Source organism: Danio rerio, chromosome 13, assembly GCF_052040795.2.
Source record: "Danio rerio strain M-AB ecotype USA chromosome 13, GRCz13ab, whole genome shotgun sequence".
Taxonomy (NCBI): domain Eukaryota; kingdom Metazoa; phylum Chordata; class Actinopteri; order Cypriniformes; family Danionidae; genus Danio; species Danio rerio.
In genome coordinates, this window is record NC_141033.1 from 42,754,384 (window position 1) to 42,780,068 (window position 25,685).

Sequence of the window (25,685 nt, forward strand, 5' to 3'; positions counted from 1 at the left end):
ATATTTTATATGAGGTACAAAGAATACCCCATATATAAAAATGTCACACAAAAAAAAATATCACGGAATATTTGGCAGATTTTAAATACATTATAATATTAATAATGTTTTAGTCAATGCACCTTTATACCATTTTTATTTTTTATTTTTCTTATTTATTTCTTAATTCCTCTTTAAACATCCATGTGTTGCAGGTATACGCAGGGTACCTTTGAACTCTATTAAAGTAATTTTATTTTCGAACTGTCAATATTGCTTTAATGGTTTTTAAGTACTATCTAGAGAGAAAGCAGGTAATGCAGGTAATCAGTAAGCGAGTGTGAAGCCTGATCCGTCTGCCTTCAGAAACAGCCTCATCTGTCTTCCTGTCCAGTTTGAAGAGACAAATGACAGTGATTCAGTTTCAAGGAGAGAAAACATCGCATTTGAATATTAATGTCTAGCCGAAGCTGAAGGAAATAAACACGGGTCATTCTTCAAGAAATGAATTAAGCTTTAAGACACAGGTATCTTTAATTTATTTTAACATTTATTTTGATATGATTAAAAGAAATGCATGTTTACGTTAAAGTAACAATAATTTAAATATTAAATAGTTTACTATTTATGCTGCTACATGAGTATGATATTTATGCCCCAATGCATTTGTAAGGTATCAGATTGAGGTTTTGTTACATGTTCTGTTTGTCCTGTATATTTTTCAATTATCAATTGCCTTTTGCCTTATAATAAACTTTAGTTTAATTATTTTCTTTCAGCTTAGTCCCTTTATTCATAGAGTTCACCACAGTGGAATGAACCACCAATTACCCACCATATGTTTTACATATGCAGATGCCCTTCCAGCTGCAACCCATCACTGGGAAACATCCATACACATTCTTTCACACTCATACACTACAGCCAATCTAGTTTATTCAATTCACCTATAGCGCATCTTGGACTTTGGTGGAAACTGGACATCCCAGAGGAAGCCCACTCGAATACGAGTAGAACATGGACACTCCACACAGAAATCCCAACTGACCTAGTCAAGAATCAAACCAGTGACCTTCTTGCTGTGAGGTGACAGTAACCACTGAGCCACCCTATAATAAACTTAATCTGGTTAAAATTACATAAACATTTCATTTTTAAAAATTGTACATATTTTATGTTAAAACAACTCTTCTCTTTTTCAACATTATGGGTTCTGATTTATCAGAAATGAATTGTTCTACACTATTTGACTATAATTTAGAGTAATGTATTATAAACTAATGAAAACTTTAAATAGTTTTGTTTAAATACACTGGAAAAAAAATGATACATTGAGTTTACTGAATTCTTTAAGGTAACAGGTTGCAGGCAATTAAAATGGGTTTAAATTTAAACAAACTAATTAAATTTAGTAATGTTCAACATAGTTTGTTTGTTTAAATTTAGCCCATACAAATTGTTTGGAAATAGTTACCTAAAAATGCAGTAAACCCTTTTTTTTTCTGTGTAATGAACTATTCAAAAATATTCGAAATTATATTAACTTATACAGTATTAAATACATTTTATAAAACTTCAGAATCGTAAGCCATCTGTATATATTTTTCCCCCAAATTCTGTTTAAAGGAGAGAAGATTTGTTCAACACATTTCTAAGCATAATAGTTTTAATAACTCATTTCTAATAACTGATTTATTTTATCTTTGCCATGATGACAGTACATAATATTTGACTAGATATGTTTCAAGACACTTCTATACAGCTTAAAGTGACATTTAAAGGCTTTATTAGGTTCATTAGGTTAACTAGGCAGGTTAGGGTAATTAGGCAAGTTATTGTATAACGATGGTTTGTTCTGTAGACTATGAGGGGAAAACATAGCTTAAAGGGGCAAAAAGTTTTGACCTTGTTTACAAGATTAAAAACTCCTTTTATTCTAACTAAATAAAAAAAAGACTTTCTTCAGAAAAAAAAATATAATATCAGACTTACTGTGAAAATTTCCTTGCTGTTAAACATCATTTGAGAAATTTGAAAAAAGAAAATCAAAAAGGGGCTAATAATTCTGACTTTAACTGTGTGTGTGTGTGTGCGTGCGTGTGTGTGTGTGTGTGTGTGTGCTCCGGTTTCCCCTACAATCCAAAAACATGCAGTACAGGTGAATTGGGTAAGCTAATTTGTCCATAGTGTATGTGTGCGAATGAATGAGTGTGTATGTGTGTTTCCCAGTGATGGGTTAGAGCTGGAAGGGCATCCACTGCATAAAACATATGCAGGATTCAACTTAAATTCAACTTACAACAAAAGGCATCTCTTTGGGGATCGACTTTTGCATGGCATCCAATGACAGTACTATTTTTTTTATTTTTATTATTTTTTTTTTTCATTTAGTTATCTATTGAATTACTTTGCTTCCCAATTTAATTCCATAGACCTCGTTTTGTTTTGTTTCTCTCCGAAGCATTACGAGCCTGATCCTAAATCATGTAAATCATAAAATCATTGATGAAATACTTTTAAGCAGCCCCGTCTCACTATCATCGGCCCAGTCAAATGACTGCGGGTGCAAAAAATCCATTTCAATCCCTCGCTGCTCTTCCTCCAGGATTACTGAGCATCCTTCACTGCTGACTGCTCCGCAAAACAGCACGAGGCCCACGGTAATTGCAGAAATATGCTGTTCAGCTTATTGTGTTTTGGACTAAATACAAATCATTGGCACGACTGGCCATTCATCATGGCGTCTGGGTTTAGTAAAGCGCGGTCAGACGGCGGGAATTCTGATAACCTCCGTGCGGAAAGACAAATTAAGGCTACACTTCCCACCTAATATGTCTCCTTACAAAAAGAAACAAATGAGCCTTTGAGTTTTCTAATTATCACAGCATATGATTCGGTGTCAGAGACAAATATTGCGCTGGAAATGAATACTTATATTGGCTGGCTGCGGGAGGCAGGACTGCCCGCTGATGGCGGACGGTAAATGATGATGATGGTGGCCGAGGAGGATTTTGAGGGAATTTTTTTGTGAGGGTGAAATGGCTTGTAAACAATCACTTGACACACTTCAGAAGTCACTTTCACTTACATTCGACACTGCTCTTAGGACATTCTGTTGATAATCAATAGACCTACAGTATAACAAATTGCTGGAATGTATTCACATTTTCCTGTTCCTATATGAGCTGCGTTGAAAAGATTTATACATGCGATAATACAGCGGAAAAAATAAGTATTGAACACATCACCATTTTTCTAAAGACGCCGTTGACTTGAGATTTTCCCCGGATATTGGTAACAACCTAAGAAATCCATATATGCCAAGAAAACAAATCTAACTAGTTTACAAATTAAGTTACGTGTAATAAAAATTAAATGACACAAAGAAAAAGTCTTGAACACATGAAGAAAGGGAGGTGTGGAAAGGCAGTGAAAGCCCAGTCAGCAGCTGAAACCTCTCAGTAATTATTTGGCAACCCTCTGCTCTTCCTCAGTGTAAATGAATATTAGCTGCTTCAGTCCAACATCTACATTAGCAGGATGATGAAGATAAAACCAGGGTGGACATTTTAGCAAGACAATGATTTGAAACACAGCCAAAAAAACTCTCCAATGCTTTCAGAGAAAGAAAATCAAGCTGTAAAATGGCACAGCCAATCACCTGACTTGATTCCAATAGAAAATACAAATTAAAGATCAGATTTGATAAATGAGACCTATTCAGAACCATCAAGTTTTTTACACTTTGCGCTGAAGTTTTTGTAAAAATAAGCAATTCGTGTGACTTAATTTTCCAAATGAGAGGCGTCTTTTAGCTGCAAGCACCAAAAAAATCACTTCATATAAAGTAATAAATACATTTCAGTAGTTGAGTACTTTCTCCTAGTGTCATTTGGTTGTTATTACACATAACTCATTTTTCTTTTCCTTTTTTTTTTGTTTTGCTTTATTTTTATGTGTGTATTGTTTGGGTTTTCACCAAAATCTGGTTTGTCAACAGCTCCTATTATGAAAAAAAAACATGACATGTTTAATACTTATTTTCCCCACTGTATGCAGTTTTAAAAAGATCAATAATTTCTTCTTTGTAATATTTTAGAGTCGAACAAAACCAAGAAAAGTTCCCTACAGCTGCTTTCTCCATAAAACGTAAAAGAATTTAATAAAAACAGGCTACATGTTTGTTTTAGTCAGCACAATTTCATAAGAAACAAAACTGTTTTACATGAAGTCCGAAAAGTGACAACACTGTAAAACAATATCAGTTAATTAACTCTATCTACTGTTGAAAATTCAGCTCTACAGTTTTACAAGGTGACTTTTATTGACATTTTAGTAGTTTGAAAAAATAAAATGTAGAAGAAATAATATAGAGAGAAACAAAGTCTGTAATATAACAGAAAGGGTACTGGCAGCTTATTACAGTTTTTGTAGCATAATTTACAACACCAACCCAGACAATATATTTTAACTATTAAAAATGTTACCCAAGTAACTTTTTTCAAGGTAAAAAGTTGTTGGAAGAAAGATCAAGGTCCCATAATCCAATTCAACTGCATAATGCGGCCGGTCTCGCATTATTCAATTAATTATTCACCAATCAGATGATTCCTAAGCCACTATAAATACCCTAAAAAGGTCCATATAACAGCAATCTTCGTTTTGAAGAATCCCTCCTTCCACCCCTACTCCTCCACCTTTCCTAGATGGGTGTCACAGTGGCCTAGTGGTTAGCACTGTTGCCTCACAGCATGTCACAGGTTTTAATCCTTACCAAGCCATCCAGCGATTCTGTGCGGAGTTTACACATTCTCCCCGTGCTCTCGTGGGTTTCCCCCGGGCTCCCCAGTTTCCTCCCACCATCCAAAAACATGCAACTTCTGACTAATCCAAATTGGCACCATAGACATGCTCCTAGTAAGTAGTTATCGCTTAAGAGCAATCACTATATGTTCATTAGCTACTACAGCAAGGCAGTTCTCGAGATCTACCTGAGCTCAAACAGGGACACATGCCAAGCTAGCTTTATAATCAATCACCAGCAAAGTGTGAACTCTTGAAACCTTAAAATCAACCAGTGTTCTCCTACAGTTAAAATGAACCAATGCTAACATGTGCAACACAAACATCTCTGTTCAAATAAAAATAAAAAACCAAATGGTCATAAACAGTTTAGTGTTTATGACCATTTAACAGCAAGTTGTTTAGTTTAATATGATAAACACTGCATTTAATTTTGTTTTTACTATTTTCTAATAAATAATATACATTTAATATTTATATCATTTGTCTGAGCATGGCTTGGAAATCATTTAACCCATCAATAAAATAAATGGAAATCCTGAACTTCAGATGATCTGTGAGATTTTGTGGCACAACATTGCACATAACTATATCTTTTTGTACTTATTTGGTTTTTACAGATGATACTGTTTGTGTTATTGAAGTTCACCATATAGAAATCAAATGTATGGTAATATGCTGCATGTAAATGACATATATGACATACAAGTTCATGTATAGTTACTGTATAAACATCAGATTTCCGTATGGGATCACATTGGGACAAAGATAAATCAATTCAATAAAACCAGGTCAATTCAATAAAAACTGTAAATGCTGTCACCTTTCTGTCCACGCATGCAACAGAGCGGCCAGCCACACGATTGGCAACATCTCTGTGTTCATTTACGTCATCATTCAGCAAATCCTCATACCGGCCATTACGAAACTTAAAGAGCTTGTCAGTGTATGTCGCTCTCCCTGGATGAAATGACAGAAACAATTACATGAAACTAAAATCCATTTACTGTAGCATTTGCTTCAGTGCCTTGTTTGTGAAACCGTTACATACCTGAAAAGGCATTATTAGTGTTGAGGACGTAAATTTCCTCCCTGCCGTCACCATCTATGTCACATGCTGTCACTCCAATGGCATTGCCCTGTCGGTCTCTGAGAGCGTAATATGGAGAACTGCGATTGTCGACAGCAATGTTGACAAGCCTCTTCTTAAACTTGTCATACTTCAACACCAGATTTGGCCCATTGTAGCTAAAGAGGGGGAAAAAGTACATATAAGTTTATACATAACACATGTAAGGCATTTAAAGCAAACTAACACAGTCCACATATTCTAATCAGTCATTATATTAAAATGCAATATTTCATTTCATATGATAGGATATATGCCGAGCTAGTGTTTCTTCCCATACTGATAAACTTCAGGTGAATAGTTAATGTGGCTTTTTTTAATTTTATGGTTCCTTTTTACAGCATCGATGCTGTAATTTATTAAAGATATACTCAGTTAAATAGATTTCAGTGTTCATTTAGTTGTTAAAGCGTAAACCGAGGTGAAAAGCCATTTACATGCATGCACCTGTCAGGATCAGCAGACAAGCACAGAAACACCAATGGAAATACTGAAGTAAAATTAAAGGTTCATATTTTAAAGACATAGCGTGGAAAAATATAATTTAATGCAGTGCTTCTTGTATATTCTGAGACCCTCTTTATAGCTTATATCATTAAGGCAGTGAAGATCGTTGTTTTTTTATAAAGAAACAGACCTTAAACATGCCGATTTTGTAATGGCATACAGTTCTCCATAAGCGTTTGACTCAGGTTACTGACAAATTAAAAGTCCTTCTACGTGCTTCTGCATATCGTCACCTTGGAATGATAAGGTTCTATCTGCGTTCTGAATGATTTTGAGATATTGAGCTTCAAAGTTTTTGCATTCCATAGCAAACAATATGTGCGCTAGAGCCAACTTTGTCGATAAACCGTTTTTGTTTTTGTAAATTAAAAGTCTTAAAATGTAAACAACTTATAAAAAAACATCCCATAATGTAAATACATTGTCATTTAATAAGAATATGTCAATAACTTAATTTGGAGAAAAATGTCAGCTAGAACCTTAAAATTCTGAGGTGACAATATACCCTATTCATACCACTTGCAATTTATGCATGTATTAAATTATATATAAGTCTAAGCATTTTATTTTATATTATTATAACATTATAATTGGATTTGTATTTTGAAAAAACAGTCATATGTGCGTGATTAATTAATTATACATATTGTAGTTAAAAATTAGGACAACCTATAATTCCCTAACATTTAAGGTCACTGCTTAGTTCTATTTGAAGTCATCAAAACAGGATTGATAAGGCTGGTTGTCAACAAAAGACAAATGACATACTGGGATGACAGACCAGGATAATGCAGAACATCTCAATTTGTTCAACACTGCTGTGAGAATTGGTCATCAGTTCAGAGCTAAACAGGTTAGGATCTGTCTCTCAGCAAACAGCGTCACAACAATTAAGAGAGTTTGAAATGAAAGTGCAGCCGTGACCATACCATCATCAGCAAAACTAAATAAAAGACTAACTGTGCGTTCACACCAAAAGCGGTGAGAACGTCCAAGGTCGCTCTGGCCGCCCTGGCAACGACGCTGTCTTCTTTCAGCTCCAGCGGTGAGAGCGTCAAAATTCAATACATTGATCTCCTATTTAAAAGTCACATTCAGTTCAATTCCTGCATAAAACATGCTTTATAGCATGAAAAAGTTGCGCACTTCTGATCAAATTCATTTAACAATGGAAGATTAAGTTGCATGTGGTGTAGCTTTGCTCCACTTTATTATCTAATGTGTCCATGCCTGAAATATCCTGAAGAAGCAATACTGTTGTGTATTATCGCATGGATTCATGCTTTTTTAAAGATAAATATATATTACATTAATGCACATTAGTAATTCGCCAGTAAATTATGCATGTTCTTGTAAGAAAACATTGTAAATAATTGAAAATCCAGCAACCGCAATAATCAAACACTTGAAAACATTTGACATCAGAACCAAAGTTTACAGGTCTGTGTTCTCTGGACTCCTCTCAAGCGGTAGACTTCTTCATTCTGATTTCTTGAATTTGTTGACTATACACTCTCAGAGATAACTGTCACTGGATCAGTATCCTTTTAAAGGGTACACATTTGCGCAATAATTCTTCAAATCCATATTTATAACATTATGCCGAACCGCGTCATAGCTCATTTTCATAAAGTTGACTTGATTTCAACTCTCCTCGATGCCCACACCAGCGAAAACGCGGCACGCTGCTCCTCGACGCTTATCGCCACCGGCTCTCATTGAAAATGAATGACTTCCGGCTACTTTGCCGCTTTTGCCGCTTTCTGTGTAAACGTACGGTAACATTGGCTGTGGAGCATGTTGAGTGGACAGAGAATTGGTTTATAGTTCACTTGATGAAAGCAACTTTACTTGAAACACTGTAGATTTGATAAGACACGTTCATTATCATTGACAAATACTGAAAAAGGTCCGCTTTTGGTGTAAACACACAGTTAGTCTTTTATTCAGTTTTGCTGATGATGGTATAGTCACGGCTGCACTTTCATTTCAAATTCTCTTAATTGTTGGGACGCTGTTTGCTGAGAGACAGATCCTAACCTGTTTAGCTCTGAACTGGTTACCAATTCTCGCTGCAAAGGAATGAAAAAGGTCTTGTGATTTTGTTATGAAAGATCATGTGATGATAAAAATATGTGCGACTGGATAAACCAGCAGGCTGAGCACACTGTAAAACATCTGAAATATTGTTTTGGTCATTCTTAAAGCCTTAAACATCTCAGTATTTATGTAATATATTATCAATGACCTCCAGAATGAAGAGCGTCTATGCTCTGCATCTCACACCTTCAAACGCCACTGTGCATTCACTGATTGTCAGGATTGCCTTCTCAGGTGCAAGTCATTTATTAAATGAAGAAAAGATTCACACTGCTTTTCCTACCGCAGTAAATTCTGATTTTACTGTTGATATTTGGGACCAGTTAATAAGGGAGTGACAATATTGTTAGATTTGACTCCTTGGATAGAAATGCTGCTTTATTTGCACGTATTTTATGCGATAATCTAGTTTTGCGCATAAAGTTAATACGCATTTTTGGTTTCCATTCAAAACTGCGAATTAACTTTATCCGCAAAACTGGATTATTGCATAAAATAGATATTGAGCCTCTTGCCACACTGAAATAATAAAATGACAGCCCAGAGTCCTGAACTAAACCTGATTGAAAATCTCTGGAAAACCCTTGCTGAGAAACTACAGTCAGTGAACTGTGGAAAGGAACAGAAGAAGAGCTGATCAAGATCCCTGCAGAGCGGTGAAAGACTAGTGATTTCTGTTGAATTTGTTGACTATACACTCTCAGAGATAACTGTCACTGGATCAGTATCCTTTTAAAGGGTACATATTTGCGCAATAATTCTCCAAATCCATATTTATAACATTGCTCCATATTGGTGCTGCAAAAGCATAGTGCTCATCATCATTGTCATCATCATCTGGTTATTTTGTAAACCACTGATCTAAAAAAATTTGGTGCAAATTTTGAATGACAAAGATTATTCATTTATCATTTTCCTTCGGCTTAGTCCCTTTTTTATCAGGGGCCGCCACAGCAGAATGAACCTCCAACTATTTCGGCATATGTTTTATGCAGTGGATGTCTTTCCAGCCGCAACCCAGTATTGGGAAATGGCAAAGATTAAACTATTCATTCATTCATTTTCTTTTTAGCTTATTTCCCTTATTAACATGGGGTCACCACAGCGGAATGAACCGCCAACTTATCCAGCATATGTTTTACGCAGCGGATGTACCGCATGTCTTTGGACTGTGGGGAGTGCCCGGATGAAACGCACGTGAACACTGGGAGAACATGCAAACTCCAAACAGAAATGCCAACTGACCCAGCTGAGGCTCGAACCGGCGGCCTTCTTGCTGTGAGGCGATTGTGCTACCCATTGTGCCACCGTGACGCCAAGAATACATTTTTTTAAGTGTTTATATATTATTCTCTTATTTAAAGTGAGTGTGTGCATTATCCCACCAAGTTTGGATATACCAGTCATTTTGACATTGTGAGGACTTTTTTGTGCACATGAGTAAAATTACTAACACAGAATTAAGTATTTTAGAATAATTCATTCAATACTAAAACTGTAGATTGCTTCATGTAAGTGTTGGGTTTTAGGGTCGAGTTGGGGTAAAAGGACAGAATCAGTAGAGTAGAAAAATCAATGTCAATGTAAAATCCTCATGACACATGAGAAACCAAATTGTATGTGTGTGTGTGTTTCTTCCTGCAGGCATTATTGTTATTAGATTAATACTTTAAACCCAAAACATAATGCTAATGGGGTAGAAAAAATAATTTTAATAGGACCATATATTCTCTGAAATCCTAACTCAAATATAAACATGCCTTCAGGGAGTACTGAATAACCAAAGCCCATTTATTTGTCTCCTGTTTCCAACAAGGCACGTCCTTGTTGGTGTATTTCACTGACCTATCCTAAATCAACCTCGGCTGTCATTTAATAGAAAGGAAAAACAAATTCTGGCTTCCCTAGAGATACAATTCTGTCAGTTGCACTTAATTTCAATCTTGAGTGCAATTCAAACCAAACACTGAGCACTCCAAACACATCAAATTTCATCAACACAAATCCACCAAGATCCAAATCATATCACAAATGGTTTACAAATACGCCCAATTAATTGCTTTGACATTTCTCTTTCTACTAGAAATATTATTTTCAAGTACAAAACTAATGTAATGTTGGCTAACATATATTTACTGTCACTATTGCAAAAAATGTAAGTTCCCCTAAACTGCACAAGGCACCACACACTGTAACTTTAAAACACTGAACTTTAAAACACTGAAGTATTTTATGTCAAACAAAAAAATGCATCGCTTCTTCATTATTCTTCTGAAACCAATGTATGCAATCTGTCAGAAATCCAGAACACTCACCCTGACACAAACATCTCCAGATCCCCGTCTCCATCCACATCAGTGACAGCAACACCATAGTTGAGCTGCGTTGGATTGTTCTCATAGTCAGGAGGGAAAACACTCTGAGTTACTGAGGTAAACATGGGTTCAGTCCGTTGGCCCCAGGACAGTCCTGACACACGCACAGTGAGCAGTAACATCCACGCCAACATTGCCATCTGTGAAATTAAGCAAGTTTTAAAGAAAAGAAACATCACTGTGTGGAATGAAACAACAGATACTGTACTTACCTCCTGATCTGTGAAAAAAAAACTCTTTATGACTCATTCAAGTTAGAGGAACTGTAAAACACCATCAACTGAGCCGGGCTGTGGAGAAATCCTACTTTCCCTGACTTTTCGAAGACTGAACGGCTTTCTACACTGTTAAGAGGCAATTACCTTCCCAGCATTACACTCACAGTACTGAGACATAAATACAGAGACTGCAGACATGTGACAGCTCAGAATGGACCAAATTAAGATCTGAGAGCAGAAGCCATTTCACTGCACATGAGACAGACATTTAAGATGGCAAAATCCATATGTGGTGAAAAGTATGAGGACACAATCTTTCTAATGATCTATCTATCCATCCATTGATTCAAGTATCTATCTATCTATCTATCTATCTATCTATCTATCTATCTATCTATCTATCTATCTATCTATCTATCTATCTGTCTGTCTGTCTGTCTGTCTGTCTGTCTGTCTGTCTGTCTGTCTGTCTGTCTGTCTGTGACACTTTACAATAACAGCACATGTATAATGATGTACTTACACATACTAAACTGTATTTTATTATGAACTATCTTAATTTCTTGATAGAACATGTTAATTAATAATTAATAATAATTAATGCATTATGTATTATGCAATGTATAATTGTGTTATCTAGTTTTTGCATAATGTAACTAATATAAACTCATGACTTTTAATGTATCTTCTTGCCATGACTTTACTTGGAAGGGCACATTATTATTAACTCCTTCTCATGAATTCCTGTGTTTAAACATGACAGTTATGCTCGTCCATATACTTGTGCTATCTACTGTATCTATCCGTCCGTCCGTATCTCCATCCATCCATCCATCAATCCATCCATCTATCTGTAACTCTTTACAATAACAGTACATGACCAATAATGTACTAATTATTAGTAACTAATATATAAACTAAACATTACTTTATCGAACTAATGATGAGTTAAGGCATGCACTAATCCCAAGTCGCAAGTTCAAGTGTGAATAATGACTACCTTAATTACTTGTTAGAACATGTTTGTTTGTATTGTCAGTTCACCTAGCGAGCGAACGAGCGAGCTACTGTGGTGCCGTAAACGATCTGTGACTTATATGTTTTTATTGTGATTGAACATTTATTGTTTTGTTTGTTGTTTATTTGTTCTTTTATTTTTGTTTGTTTTGCTACTTTGCTGGGTTTTGGGTATCACTCTCGTACACTGTAAATAAACCATCACTTTACACGTTATATCAGTGAGTTGTGCCATCATTTTGAGGTTTTCTCATTTTTTTAATATACTTTGAGAACCCACTACGAGCCTTCCTGGCTCATATACCTCACATTTGGTGTATAAATGTATTAAACACTTTAGTTTCAGCTTAATGTAACTAACATGAACTTGTGACTTGTTAATGTATCTTCATGCCATGACTTTACTTGGAGGGGAAAATTATCATTTACTCATTCTTAACTAGTAATGAACCCCTATGCTTAAACATAACAGTCATGCATGTGAGCCTAGTGTCTTTACACTGAAAAATTATTTCAGATTAGTTCAGGATTAGTTACCAATGGGTTAATGAGAATGTGCCCCTCTAAGTAAAGTCATGACATGGATACATTAACAAGAGTTTGTGTTAGTAACATTTAACATTCATACATTACCAATAACATTATTACACCATTAACATTACCTTCATGCATTTACATTTAAAACTAGTGTTAATCAACACATTAATTAACAAACATGTCCTAATAAGTAATTAAGGTAGCAATTATTTAAATATGATCTCGTGTGATTCATGTTGTAGTTAATGTTAGATCATGATTAGCACAAGCTTAACTTATCAGTAGTTTATAATGAAGCAACATTTAAGTTACATATTAGCACATCATTATTCATGTACTGTTATTATAAAGTGTTACCTATCTGTCTATCTATCCATCCATCCATCCACCCATCTCTCAAAACTGTTCATTTACAATTTAATTCATAGCAACTGGCACATGTAAACAAGGTAAGACCTTACTTACCTTAGTCTAAACCTCGTAATAAAACCTTATGTCATTCAAAACTTTTGCTTTTTATTTCTATTTTTCCAGTTGAATCCAGAAGTAATTATTTTCCGACCCAACTAAATTTATCTATACAATAACAGTGATATACATTATATTTTATCTATACAATAAAAGTGTGTACACTATATATGTGACCATGAACCACAAAACCAGTTTTTGGAATTTTTTGAAAATTGAGATTTATATATAATCTGACAGCTTAATAAATAAGTTAAGTGAATATCGAGTTATAATTTGACAGTATTTGGTCAAGATACAACATTTAGAAAATCTGATATCTGAGAGTTCATTCATTTATTTTATTTTCAGCTTAGTCCCTTTATTAATCCGGGGTCGCCACAGTGGAATGAACTGCCAACTTAACCAGCATATGTTTTATGCAGCAGATGCCCTTCCAGCTGCAACCCATTGCTGGGAAACATCCATATACACACATTCACACACATACACTAAGGACAATTTAGCCTACCCAATTCACATGTACCACATGTCTTTGGACTTGTGGACTCCACACAGAGATGCCAACTGACCCAGCCAAGGCTCGAACCAGCGACCTTCTTGCTGTGAGGCGATAGCACTACCTACTGTGCCACCGCGTCGCCTATCTGAGAGTTTTAACAAATCTAAATGTTACCCTTAAAGTTGTTAGCAATGCATATTACTAAGATAAAAAATAAGCTTTGATTTATTTTATCATATTTTGTCACATATTGCCATTAAATGTACAGTAGAATTCAGAAATGATTGTTATTAGCAACACCAGTGGCCATTAAGTGAACTGCAGTCTGCTACTTTTTGTTCATTCTCGCACTTGTGTGCACAAGAAACATGATTTATTTTTTGGCTATAACTATAATTGACAAAAAAATACTTTTGCAAGAATATACGGTTAACAAACATCCCAACGTCATTCATGCTGTTGTGAGCAATAATAAATTAGTATATAAATATACGCAGCAAGCTTTCCGCGCAAGAAAAAAAAATAACACACAAAAAAATAACAAGCAGCCCTAAAGAAAGCATCTGATCATAGTGATATAGATACGTTTTGACAAGCTCTGAATATCACCACCATCATGTTAACAAAGAAGGCAAGAAAAAATACTTAGTTACAAAAGTTTGATTATAAAGTACATTTGCGACAACACAGAGACTATTTAGTTCTGGGTGTGTATGTAATTGATTTATATTACACTGTATATTCCTAAATCGTTATAGCTTGTTTGTTTTATAATGTTTATTTATTGTTTTTATTATATCCGATATTTGTATTTCTTTAAATAATTTCAATATCGCTTAGGCTATTTTATTTAGATCTATGAAATTGTGTTGAGCCCTCAAAAGTGGACACGTAATTTGTAACGTTTAATGTTTTTCTGTTGTATTCTTATGTGAATACAAATATGTACAAATTATCTCCAAAATTAAATACAGAAACCCAGCCGCTCGAGGCATCAAGGGAGCTGAATCGAGCGCTCGCACACAAATACTGTCCATGCATTTACATGTAAACAAGCATGATAACTAAGATAATGGAAAATCAGTTGTTCCTTGCGCCATCTGGTGGTTACTGCAATTTTTTTTTTTTTTTTTTTTTTTAATGAAAAGTGGCCTTTACAGACGCAGTAAAGCGTGTGACTGCGGGTGACAAATTGCAGTACATTCTCTAGAGCCATATCTTTAGAAATATAAATTAAATTAATTCCTTTTTTGTGTACATTACATGCAACAATACAGTATAGAATAACTTGTTTGATTTTCCTAGCAGTATAGTCAAATCTCTAGACAAATCAGTTAAAATGCTTTAATTGAAATTCATTAGCATTCATTAAGCTGCTTAAACATTGCAACGAAATTATTTAAACTTGGAAATGTGTACATATAATGAAACACTACACTTTTTTTGAAAACTGCGTCATTTTACAACTTCTCTAAAAAGTTACTTAGACCGACAAAGAATAAAAAGTATGGCTGCAGCAGGTGCAGTAATATTATACAGTGCCATGAGATTAAAATCCTGCCAAATGTATTGCAGTCTCAGACCAAAAAAATTATAAGTGTAAATCAAAAAATTAATATCATGAAAGTCTAGAAAATAGCAATGTTTCATTTTCTGTTAGTTTTAGTACATGATGTAACGACAGAAGTGTCAAGATTAACTAGGAAAATTATTGAAACTCAGGATACGAGATGCTAATGGTCCATTTCAAGGGTCTATGCTAAGCTGAGTTAAAAGTGCTCCAGGCAGACCTGGTAACACAATCTCACCGCAATTCGTAACTTTTTGATTAAGTGGCTAATTCGTATGAGTTTGTATAATCTCATTCATACAGTTTACTATGATTTGCTCATCCTCCAATTATGGTTGCGTTTAGGGGCCTACTCACACTATGCCATCCGTACCGTGCCCAGGCCCGTTTCCCGGATCGTTTGAGAAGTGTGAGTGCGCTGAATCGGGCTCAAGCACGGTTCACTTGGCCGGCCCTGGCCCGGTTGGAAGAGGTGTGCCTGAGTGCGGTACACTTGGGCTTTGGCGCGGTACGCTTGTGTGTGAGCGCGAAACGCGCCAAAGCCCGAAACCGAAAGCGAGACGTGACTTTTAAGGGACTGTTTGATATGGATTTATTAATCATTCTTACTGTTCAGTGATCGCAAACTGCCGTAGTTTATTAAAGACGCAAACTCCTCCCAGCACGCCAGCTGCGCGCCTTCAGCAGACCTCCTCATTCCTGCAGCACGAGAGCTTTGATTGTTTATGAGCGCCAAAAGTGGCGGATCTGTACGGCGAAATATCTGACTGCGTGTCCCCGCATCCCTAAGGACTGTTTGGCGAAATATTTGACTGCATGTCACTGCATAACAAACGACTGAAACGATATAACTAGAGAAATCTTCACTGTGCTGCTGAGTGAAAGCGTATGGCAAGCCGTTTTAACATTTAAACCTTGTTCTGACTATCCATAAATATATTTAGAGAGATAATTATATTTTGACTAGTCATAATTATAATTCGACTTGTCAGAATAACAATTAGAGATATCTGCAATTACAATTGTACTAGTACGAAATCAGATTGGAGATATCTGCAAATATATTATGAATAGTCATATTCCTTTATTGACTTCCATTGAAAAATATTTGCAGATATCTCTAACTGAGTTTTGACTCGTCAAAAATCCAATTCAAGATATCTACAACTGTAATTCAACTATTAGTAAATTAATTAGAGATATCTTCAAATATATTTGTAAATATCTCTAAATATTACGAATTAAAGACATCTCCAAATGTATGACTAGTAAAAACTCAGTTAGAGATATCTCTAATTACAATTGTGACTAGTCAAAACTCATTTAGAGATATCTGCAAATATTTTTCAATGGAAGTCAATAGAGGAATATGACTAGTCATAATATATTTGCAGATATCTCCAATCTGATTTCGTAGTAGTACAATTGCAATTGCAGATATCTCTAATTGTTATTCTGACTAGTCGAATTATAATTATGACTAGTCAAAATATAATTAGAGATATCTCTTAAATATATTTATGGAGTCAGAACAAAGATTTAAATGCTAAAAAGGCTTGCCATAGAGACCGCTTCTGAACAGCGCAGCAGCGATGACGTAAGCGTGCCGAGGCCCGATATGGTGTGAGCGCGGGCCGTCGGGGGAGACGGGAGGGGGGACAAGCGTGCTTTGGCCCGGTTCGAGGCAACTGTACCTAGTGTGAGTACGGCCCTAGGCCGTACTAGGGGTGGTTGCCATGCTTCCTTTTTAAGATCGTACATTTTCGCACAAATTTATAACAAATAAGACTAGCAACCATTCATTCAGCCAGCAGAGGAAGCCCTCACCCGAATTCATTTCCCATTATTTTGTATTGCCTTTCTGTTATGACCATTGTGTGTTTTTTGACTACTGCCTTTATTTTATAACTCATTTCGCCTTGACTGCCTTATTGAGCTGACTGTTCATTTGAATCTTGCCCGATTAACTGGCTATGACTCAGCCTTGTGATTGGTAGTTATTTGCTGATAACTATTAAACTTATTGTACTTTTATCTACCCTGTCTCCATGTCGTCACCACTGCCATTGACACAGAATTAGCCACTAAACTAACAAAAACGTAAAATAGCTATGTTTCCATCTGAGATCAAGCTGGACCTGGAGATAGGTTGAATGGATACAAAAATGGTAAACCTCAACTGTTTTGGGGAGTTGCAAAATTAGCCCATTTTCAAAAAATAAAACTGTAATGTTCCTTTAATTACAGCACAATGCAACACAACCCATAATTTACATATAAAACACCACACAAAAAAAAAAACAATAAGGAAAATTCTTCCGAAATTGTTTACATAACAGCATTTGTGCAGTATTTGGCAAATAATAAAAGCAGAGACGACATGCTCAAGCTGCTGAAAAACACAAAGAGATGGGAGATGATGTGTGTATGTGTTTGCAGTAATGATTTCTCAAAATATGCATGTCCCTACTCTACTAATCAACCCATTGAACTCTAACATCAAAGCCGTGTAATTAATTTAGATTAAGGTTGTCTTAATATATGCTCCTCTGTTTGAGATGAAAGTGTAATCAAACCACTCAAATAAGTATTGTATTAGTGATATTACCGGACCAAAGGTTCGGGCGCAGTGGTAATTTGAGCGCTGATGACAGAAATGTACATTTTCAGACTGATTAAAGGCCTCAGAAGAGGTTGTCACTTTGTTCTTTCCTGTGCTATATTACTAACATTACCACTTTTATTTTAATAACCCAGTGCAGCAAAACACCGGGGGCAGAAACAGTAAAAGCAGAGTAAACATGTCATTTTATTGTAATTTATTTGGTGTTTATAGCTGTACCACTCTGAATGGCTGGATACACAGCAAAATATGGGGACCCAAAACAACTCTATGGGTGTTAATTTCAACACTTTGAAAGTGTCTCATGGGGTCCACTCAAAAAAGAGTTAAATCAACACTTTCAAAAGGGTTGGCACATTGACACCGAAGTAAGGGTTAATTTTAACTCTGGGCAGAGTTAAAAAATGTAACTATATTTAACACCGCCTGGTGTAATATATTATTTTATTCAACTCTCTTGAGTGTAAATATGGTAAAAAACTCAAATAGACTGTAAATTACAAAAGAAAAAAACATTTTATTTAAAAACATTCACCACTTCAACAATTCATTCAGTTTTTAAAATGCAACAATGTCAAATATGCTTTAAATGTTTTATTAGTACAGACAGTATCAACAAAATATGTATGACCAGTGCTTAAAAAGGCTGTTTTAGTCCTTTGGTCCAAACTTGATGTTTCATCAGTTTTCTTCTGAACGCATAGTTTTCTTCTGAAATGACATTTTAAACAACTTGGCGTGCAAATCTTTCACTTCTGGTGTTTCCTTGGTCCTCCATATCAAACACAGCAGTTTAAATGAAGGTATAAATGCTGGAAACTTGTGTGAAAACAAACTGGAGCTAGGAAATCTAATCAAGCATGTCCTGTGAATGAAGTGCTTCCCAGCCACAGGATGACCTTTTTATCCATGACGATGTAGTAGCTGCTGATCGCTCGTCTGGTGGTTCCTGATGCACGGATATAGGGTGATGCTCTTCTAAGAACTCTTCAAGACTCCAGCATGACTAAGAAAAATGTTTGAAAACAAATTGCAATCAAATTCTATGATATATTTAAAAGAACATTTAAAGTAAATAAAACATTCAAGAAATCTAAACTCACCTTTTGAAAATCTTCATGATGATCCACAACTTGACTCTCCCAGCTGGTTGAGGTGACAGGATATGGAAAAGTAGAAAAAACACATACATCACTGTTGGATCTCCAAAAACAATTAGGTTAATCACAATGACTAGAACTGGAAAAACAGGCAGCTGTCGGTCCAGAATCCTGAATTTAACACAACACTTGGAGCAAAATTTAGAGGAGCTTAAAATCTTTTATATCATTTAGTGATGCTGACTTCCCCAAAATATTTGCCACAGTGTAAAAAATATTCATAAACTTACAGTTTTCTGTAAGCGTGTACGTGCGTGCGTGCGTGCGTGTGTGCGCCCGTGCGTGCATGTTTCTTTACCAGATTCAACTTGTTAGGCCCTTTCAGGACCAGTATTGACGCCACCTTTCCTGGAGTCTAGCAGATGTTTCAGGTCCAAATATAATCTTAACTATTAGGATAAGCAGAAGAGGAAAAGTGCAAAGCAAAGAGCAAAACATTATTTAAGTAACAGTTCACCCACAATACAAAACTTATCACCTTCATGTCATTTGTTATTCTTTAATGCTCTAATACCCTCTCAGCTTATTGTGAAACAAATACAGAACTTTATCAAACATACCTTCATTATTATCACCACATATGACCAAGAAGGTGTGCTTGGTCATTTCACCAACTCTGGAAATACACCATCCGTCTCTAATCAGCCACCGTCCCAGGGTCTTGTGTTATTGTACAGAGAACTGTGGCTGTTAAAAAACAACAACACATTAGTATCTAACACATATGCATAACCTTCAGATAAAAAAGAGAGATGAACATCACAAAGTATGCCTCACACTTTTTCAGATATCTTTTGATTCAGATGTTGATTATTGATTATAAATCTACAAATCAAACCTGTATCATCATTAGGCTGCTCAAATATGAATCAGTTGATTAATTTTACAGACAGGTGGCTGTTTACAACGCACTAAATTGTCTTTAATAAAACGGAAATGTTGTGTACAGTACATGCTAAGTTTAGCCTAGTTTTAAGCACAATATCATGCGGGAGAAAAAGCTTGACTAAGATGTTCCTGACTACAGAAATAGCCTAACTTACTAACGTCAGACATCCCGAGTTGGGAAAAGTCATTTTCGGGGGATACAGAGTTGATTTGCGAGAGGTAGCGGGAGAGATGAGTACCTGAAGACCGGTGGGGTGACTTGCGCGCGACGTACCTAAAGAGCGGTGGGGGTGACTTGCGCGCGACGTACCTGAAGAGCTGGGAGGGATGCGGTGGAGAGGGGTGTGCAATGTGTTTGATGACCGGGCGGGAGACGCGCGATTTCCGGGAGATTATCATTCATTTGCGGGCATCTGGGAGTCTCTGTGCATTTGCGGGATAACGTTAACGTTAGTCCCGCAACTTCCGGGAGACTTCTGTAACGTCAAATGTCTGAGAAAGTGCAAACGCGGTCATTTAAAGACATTAATGTTAACATTCCGACTTTAATGGTTGTCAACACTTAATATAATTCAAGCGTACGTTATCACGCGACTCTATGGACTAACGGTATATGGACGGCCACGAATGAACCAGTTTAAAAGGGCTGCGGTGTTTAAAATAACCAAATTAACATACACGGATAACAAACAATCATATGTTTTAGTCAGGAAGCCTTTTACAAGAAAGCATATGTTCATTTACTCACCAGATATGTTTTAGAAAATCTCCAGAGGTTATGGAAACCGTCCTGTGTTGCCGTTAGCATCCGGGCAGAGTAGGCTAGGCTGCTCCGGGAATTCCCTCGCTAGTTTGCTTCGAATTAAAGGAGAAGTGTCGATTTTATTTTACAGATGGGTAACAACGCACAAAATGGCATTAAGCGTGACAGAAATGTGTTGAACATGTACATTTGATGTTTTTATGCACTATGTATGCGTGAGCACATATAAAAACATTCTTGAAAAGAAGTCAATAGTAATGCAGTTAAGCTAGATACACAAACGACCATGAATGAACCGCAGAAGATTAAAATTGTCACTACATTCTAAAGTTATTAACTTAACAATATGTTTACAACTGTATTTCCTTAAAGAAAGTCAGTAAAATACCAACATTTAGGTAGTTGTTTGACTCACCAGTTGCTGTTCTAAACTTCAGATGGAAAATGGCGTCTGGAAAATTCTTCAGTGACTGGGGCTGCATGAATTCCCGGATGTTGGAAATAACACCACCAAGTGTAAAAAAGATAACTCCTTGATTTCGCACTGAATAAAATCAATTCTAACTCTTATTATATTCATTTATCAAAATCTAACTCTTTAACGTCAACACTTTACTCTGAAATGCTTCAACACCGAGAATTTAACTCTGATGAATTTGCTGTGTAAGGGCAGTGGAACACCAATGCTGCAAGAGTACCGTATGTACCGTATCTGTCATCATAATATGATGATGTAAAAGCTTCTCGGATGAGGTGAGGGCTGGATGTGATCCAAACTAAAAAGTCTTCACAGCTACAGGGTCATAAATTTAGACACAGACAGGCACAGGAACCACAAGAAGAGGTGAATCTGTCCTTGCACCAGCTCTGCATCTCGAGGAGGCAGTTAGACTAGAAATGATGCCATCAGCTTCATCTCACTGCAGTTATCACACAACACACTTACTCACTGCAGTTGCAACAGAGATGTTAGATGATGTGCATCACGATGAAAAAAAAAAATTGCACTGTAAAACGTTCAAAGTTTGTAATGTCTCTCTTATTTTAAATGATAGCATATATATAAACCCACAATGTGAAATAGTAAACACTCTTTGCTTTTTTCCTGTGACCTTCACCTCATAAATTATATTTACTCTCATCTTAAGTGTGTGTTCATGCATTTCTGGTCTCTGATCGGACTGCGACAAACACCAGCACAGTCAGTCAGTCATACACCTCTCTTCTTATGACACAACACTGCTTTATATTAAACTACTCATCCTTAATTATAAAATAAGTATGAAAACATCTGGATCTCTATGAAGGTGATGGAGTTGTCTTTTACTTAAAATAATAATAATAAAAAAGTTTTAATATGTAGTTGTCTGAAATTTAAATCCAACACACTTAAAAATTAACATTTACTATGATTAGTTACATACATATTATTAACGAAATAGGATCTCATCAAAGCATGCATGCATAAAAAGCAAAGCATAAAACATAATCTTTATACAGATCAAAAGCAGAACAAATAACAAACATTTGTTTGTGGTTTCTTAATTGTTTATAAAGTCTTTTAAATCCGAAAAGCAGATGCGAACTAAACAAATGCGAACTAAATAAACAGAACCAAGACAAAAGAAAAACAACCTGGAACCTTTATCTGATCTCCCGAATATTTATCAATATCACTTATCACATCTCATCCGATCGGCAAAGAACGTTTAATTAGACGCGCGCCGAAAGATCAGATCAAAGCAGCCGCTTTAACTTCAAAGACACAATGCGGCAGATATAAAAGCACCGCTACTTACATGAAAGAAAGTCCAGCGCCGCTCATCAGTGATTGCCCTCCTCATAGATTAAGAGATTCCCTGTGGACCTTGAGTATGTCTCGTAGTGATTTTACACAACTTCCCAAGAATTTGCTTTATGAAATCAGCTGTGTAAGAATCTATCCAATCACAAGCCCCTGCAGTGCATATTTAAAAGAGGCAGCCAATGACTGAGCTAAAGGGCGGAGATAGGATTGCAGAATCACGCTTACCTGAGACTCCCTACTCTATAATTCATAAGCACGGCTCAGAAGAAAGATTTAGTGACATGATTTTGAATCTATTCAATCAAAATACACACGAATGAAGACATTTAAAAATGCAGTTAAATATGCATATGCAAGTATAAATAAAAATGCAGTTCGAAAAATAAGTTATCTAACATTATGTGTGTTCTACCATGTACTTTAAATGCACTTTCTTAATTAAAATACTGATTGCCGGTCTGATGATCGTTTAACCATTTTATGGGAACATTTCATGGATCCGTGGCATTTATAGTAAAGTGAGGGTTCATCTACTGGGATGTTGGCAGAAGTTCATATCTCTATAGTTATTTCGTCCACTCAACAAACGTTCATATCAGCATGACCTCTTAAAGAAACAGAAAATCTTACACTTAAACTGTAAATCTGTTAAATACAGCTATAAATGCATCATTAACGTGTATTATGATCTTTTGAAATAGAATAATGTGTTCATGGTGAACTCTGCACTCTATAAATCCCAAATCTCATTATTTTAAAAAGGCCATTATTCACTGTACAAAAATCCACGGTTAAACACAATTCCTTCATCTTGTCAACACAACACAAGTCGTTTAAGTTAACTAAATTGTTTTTACAAGTTGATTGACCATAAAACAATTGTTATCCCCCCTCAAAAAAAAAAAAACTCAAGCATTGTGTTGATTAAGCTCATTTGAAATAAGCAGTTTGAACAAGCAGCAAAAAAAAAAATTTTTTTGGAGTGTTGACACAGAGAAAACAAATGTTAAGATATGAATGCCCACATTTACATGTCAGTGAAAATTGGCCTGTCTAGTCACAGTGAGATAGGACTAAAGAGCACAGATGGCCTATATGTCATTAATACAGTGCAGTCATTATCATAAAAGAGATTTGTTTGTGGTAATCTGACTGTACATTGTCCCTCTTAAACACAGCTACTTAATAAATAATGAATATATGGACATGAAATATTGATTTGGTATTATTTTACTGCACCCTAAAAAATAAAAACCCTAGATTAATGACATTTGCAGTTCCACAAAGAACCTTTAAGTTCCATCTTGCTATTGCCCAAATTTGAGTTCTTCTGATATTATTTTTTTTCTCAATTAGGACAAAATGTTTTTTTTTTTTTTTTTATAAACTCAGAGTGGTTCTTCTGCACTCCTAAAAATAAAGAATATTCACCACTCATGGACACCTTTCAATCCACAAATAATTATTTAATGTAAAGGGGTTCTAACCTCCTTTTTCCACACATATAGGACCTTAATATTTAAAAATGTATTTTGAAGAACAGTTGAATACATTTTTTTTTTTTTTTTTTTTTGCACTACTAAGAACCTTTTGTGCAATGTTAAAGATTCAGTTGATGATAAATGTCAACAAACAGGGCAAAAAATGCTCTTCACATGTATAAATAAAGATTTCTGAAAAGGGTCTGTGCAGAAAAATCAAGTAAGAACCAATTTGGATTCCTCAAAAATCCTTTTAGTGAACAGTTCTTAAAAGAAACTAGCTTTTAAATTTGAAGAACATTTTAATGAAATGAAACTCTTATACTACAGGAAAACAAGTTGCATAAAAGTTCCCCTTCATGAAGCCAAGAACCTTTAATTTTAAAAGCTATAGCTTCTTAAAAGTATGGGGGAAACACGGAAACTGCAAAATACTGTATACAATAATGGTTATTTAGATTCATAAAGAGCTGTGGCGTAAAATAATCTTTAGATGATTGAAGAGTACACAATGGAACATTCACTTGCTATGCCACTTGCATATTCTCCTAAAAGATCTCACCCTCTTAGTAAAAAGTAGACGCAGTTTGTTTTCAACAAGGTCAACAGTAATTTCAGTAGATAGCAGATTGTGTGGCATATTTTTTGCTAACATGAACATGAAGCATCAAAAGCTCCACTCCTCACCAAAATGGAAGCCCTTAAAATTAAAAAGCAACACAATCATTTTTCACAGTTAAACACAATAAATACAACACAATTAAACACTTTTGTCATCATACCTAAAAAAAAACACACATCCAGATAGGATATCATCAGGGCATTTTGGAGTGACAGTATCCAATATATTAAGTGGGTCATTTAGCATTCTTTTCTGCATCCACTCCTACAAAATGCATGCTGGGAACTAAATTAACACAGTTTGTTTGTTAAACTAAATTAATTTTATAATAAAATACAGTTGGTTTAAATAAGATTAGATTTTACAAATTGTTTAAATAGATCCACACAACTGGATCACACAGAACTTCTCAACTCATTAAACTTAATTTAAGGCTCCAGATGTCCTGTCTTTCCTGCATTTCATTGTTCATTTGTTGCCTCTAGACTTTGACCACAACAGCATCATCTGACACATGTGGAGACCTGTTAGGTCGAGAGGAACCTCTGAACCCCAAGAAGAAATGATCCACAATAGCTCGGCCAACCTTGAACGAAACCATTTACCTCTGTGAAGACACCTGATGTGATTCCATCGCCAATGAAATTTCAAATTAGATCTTGGTGATTGGATGCATAGCCATCACCATTGTCTCATGCACGTGCCCCATTTGACCTTGGCTGAAAAAAATTCTTCATCTACTATTCTGATTTTCTACTGAAGATTTTTTTTCTCCATTATGATATGTTCTTTGTAGATTAGGATGCATTTGGGATTTGCAGAAGAGAAAAACATCTGCTTTGGATCTTACATTCAGTTTGGTCTTTAGCAAATCCATGCATCACCTTCCTCTGACAGCACAATACAAAGTCCTTGGCAGATTCTCATGGGCTTTCAGTGGACCAAACAGCTGATGGATGCCATCATATGTCTCCTGCTCTCCCCAAACACACCATCATCGTTGGCTCTCATAATGTGTGGCATCAAAAACCTAATTTACACAGATCCTATTAAGAATAACCACAAAATGAGGCTCACAGCTCACAACAAAAAAAGTGTAACAAAGCACTTTGGGGTTCTTAGTGCACTTAATCATG

At 35.7% G+C, this 25,685-nt stretch overlaps 1 protein-coding gene and 1 long non-coding RNA gene across 23 annotated transcripts in view; both read right to left on the reverse strand.

Annotated features, from left to right (window-relative positions):
• The window catches only part of crtac1b (cartilage acidic protein 1b), a 200,807-nt gene extending 178,276 nt beyond the window's left edge, over positions 1-22,531 (reverse strand). For 9 of the 21 annotated variants that reach the window (XR_015506279.1, XR_015506280.1, XR_015506283.1 and 6 more), the window contains exons 1-4: positions 15,815-16,108; positions 10,834-11,033; positions 5,834-6,030; positions 5,606-5,742 (exon numbers count right to left, since the gene is read on the reverse strand). Coding sequence is in view for 9 of the 21 variants with exons in the window: in XM_087279706.1 (XP_087135832.1) it covers positions 5,606-5,742; positions 5,834-6,030; positions 10,834-11,033 (534 nt within the window). In the remaining 12 variants the exon portion in view is untranslated. Of the gene's footprint in view, positions 1-5,605; positions 5,743-5,833; positions 6,031-10,833; positions 11,034-11,105; positions 12,670-15,562; positions 16,109-22,438 lie in introns of those variants that run through there. The other 12 variants (XR_015506276.1, XR_015506274.1, XR_015506275.1 and 9 more) reach the window with 4 other exon arrangements.
• LOC137487433 (uncharacterized) lies at positions 18,326-21,114 on the reverse strand. 2 transcript variants are annotated; one of them, XR_015506311.1, is made up of 6 exons: positions 21,055-21,114; positions 20,625-20,731; positions 19,549-19,675; positions 19,287-19,377; positions 18,932-18,974; positions 18,326-18,834 (listed from the first exon to the last, which is right to left on the reverse strand). It is a non-coding gene; the product is annotated as an uncharacterized LOC137487433 (long non-coding RNA). The 2 variants fall into 2 exon arrangements; XR_015506310.1 differs by lacking the exons at positions 20,625-20,731; positions 21,055-21,114 and having other exon boundaries at positions 19,287-19,372; positions 19,549-19,685.
• Positions 22,532-25,685: the final 3,154 nt, after the last annotated feature.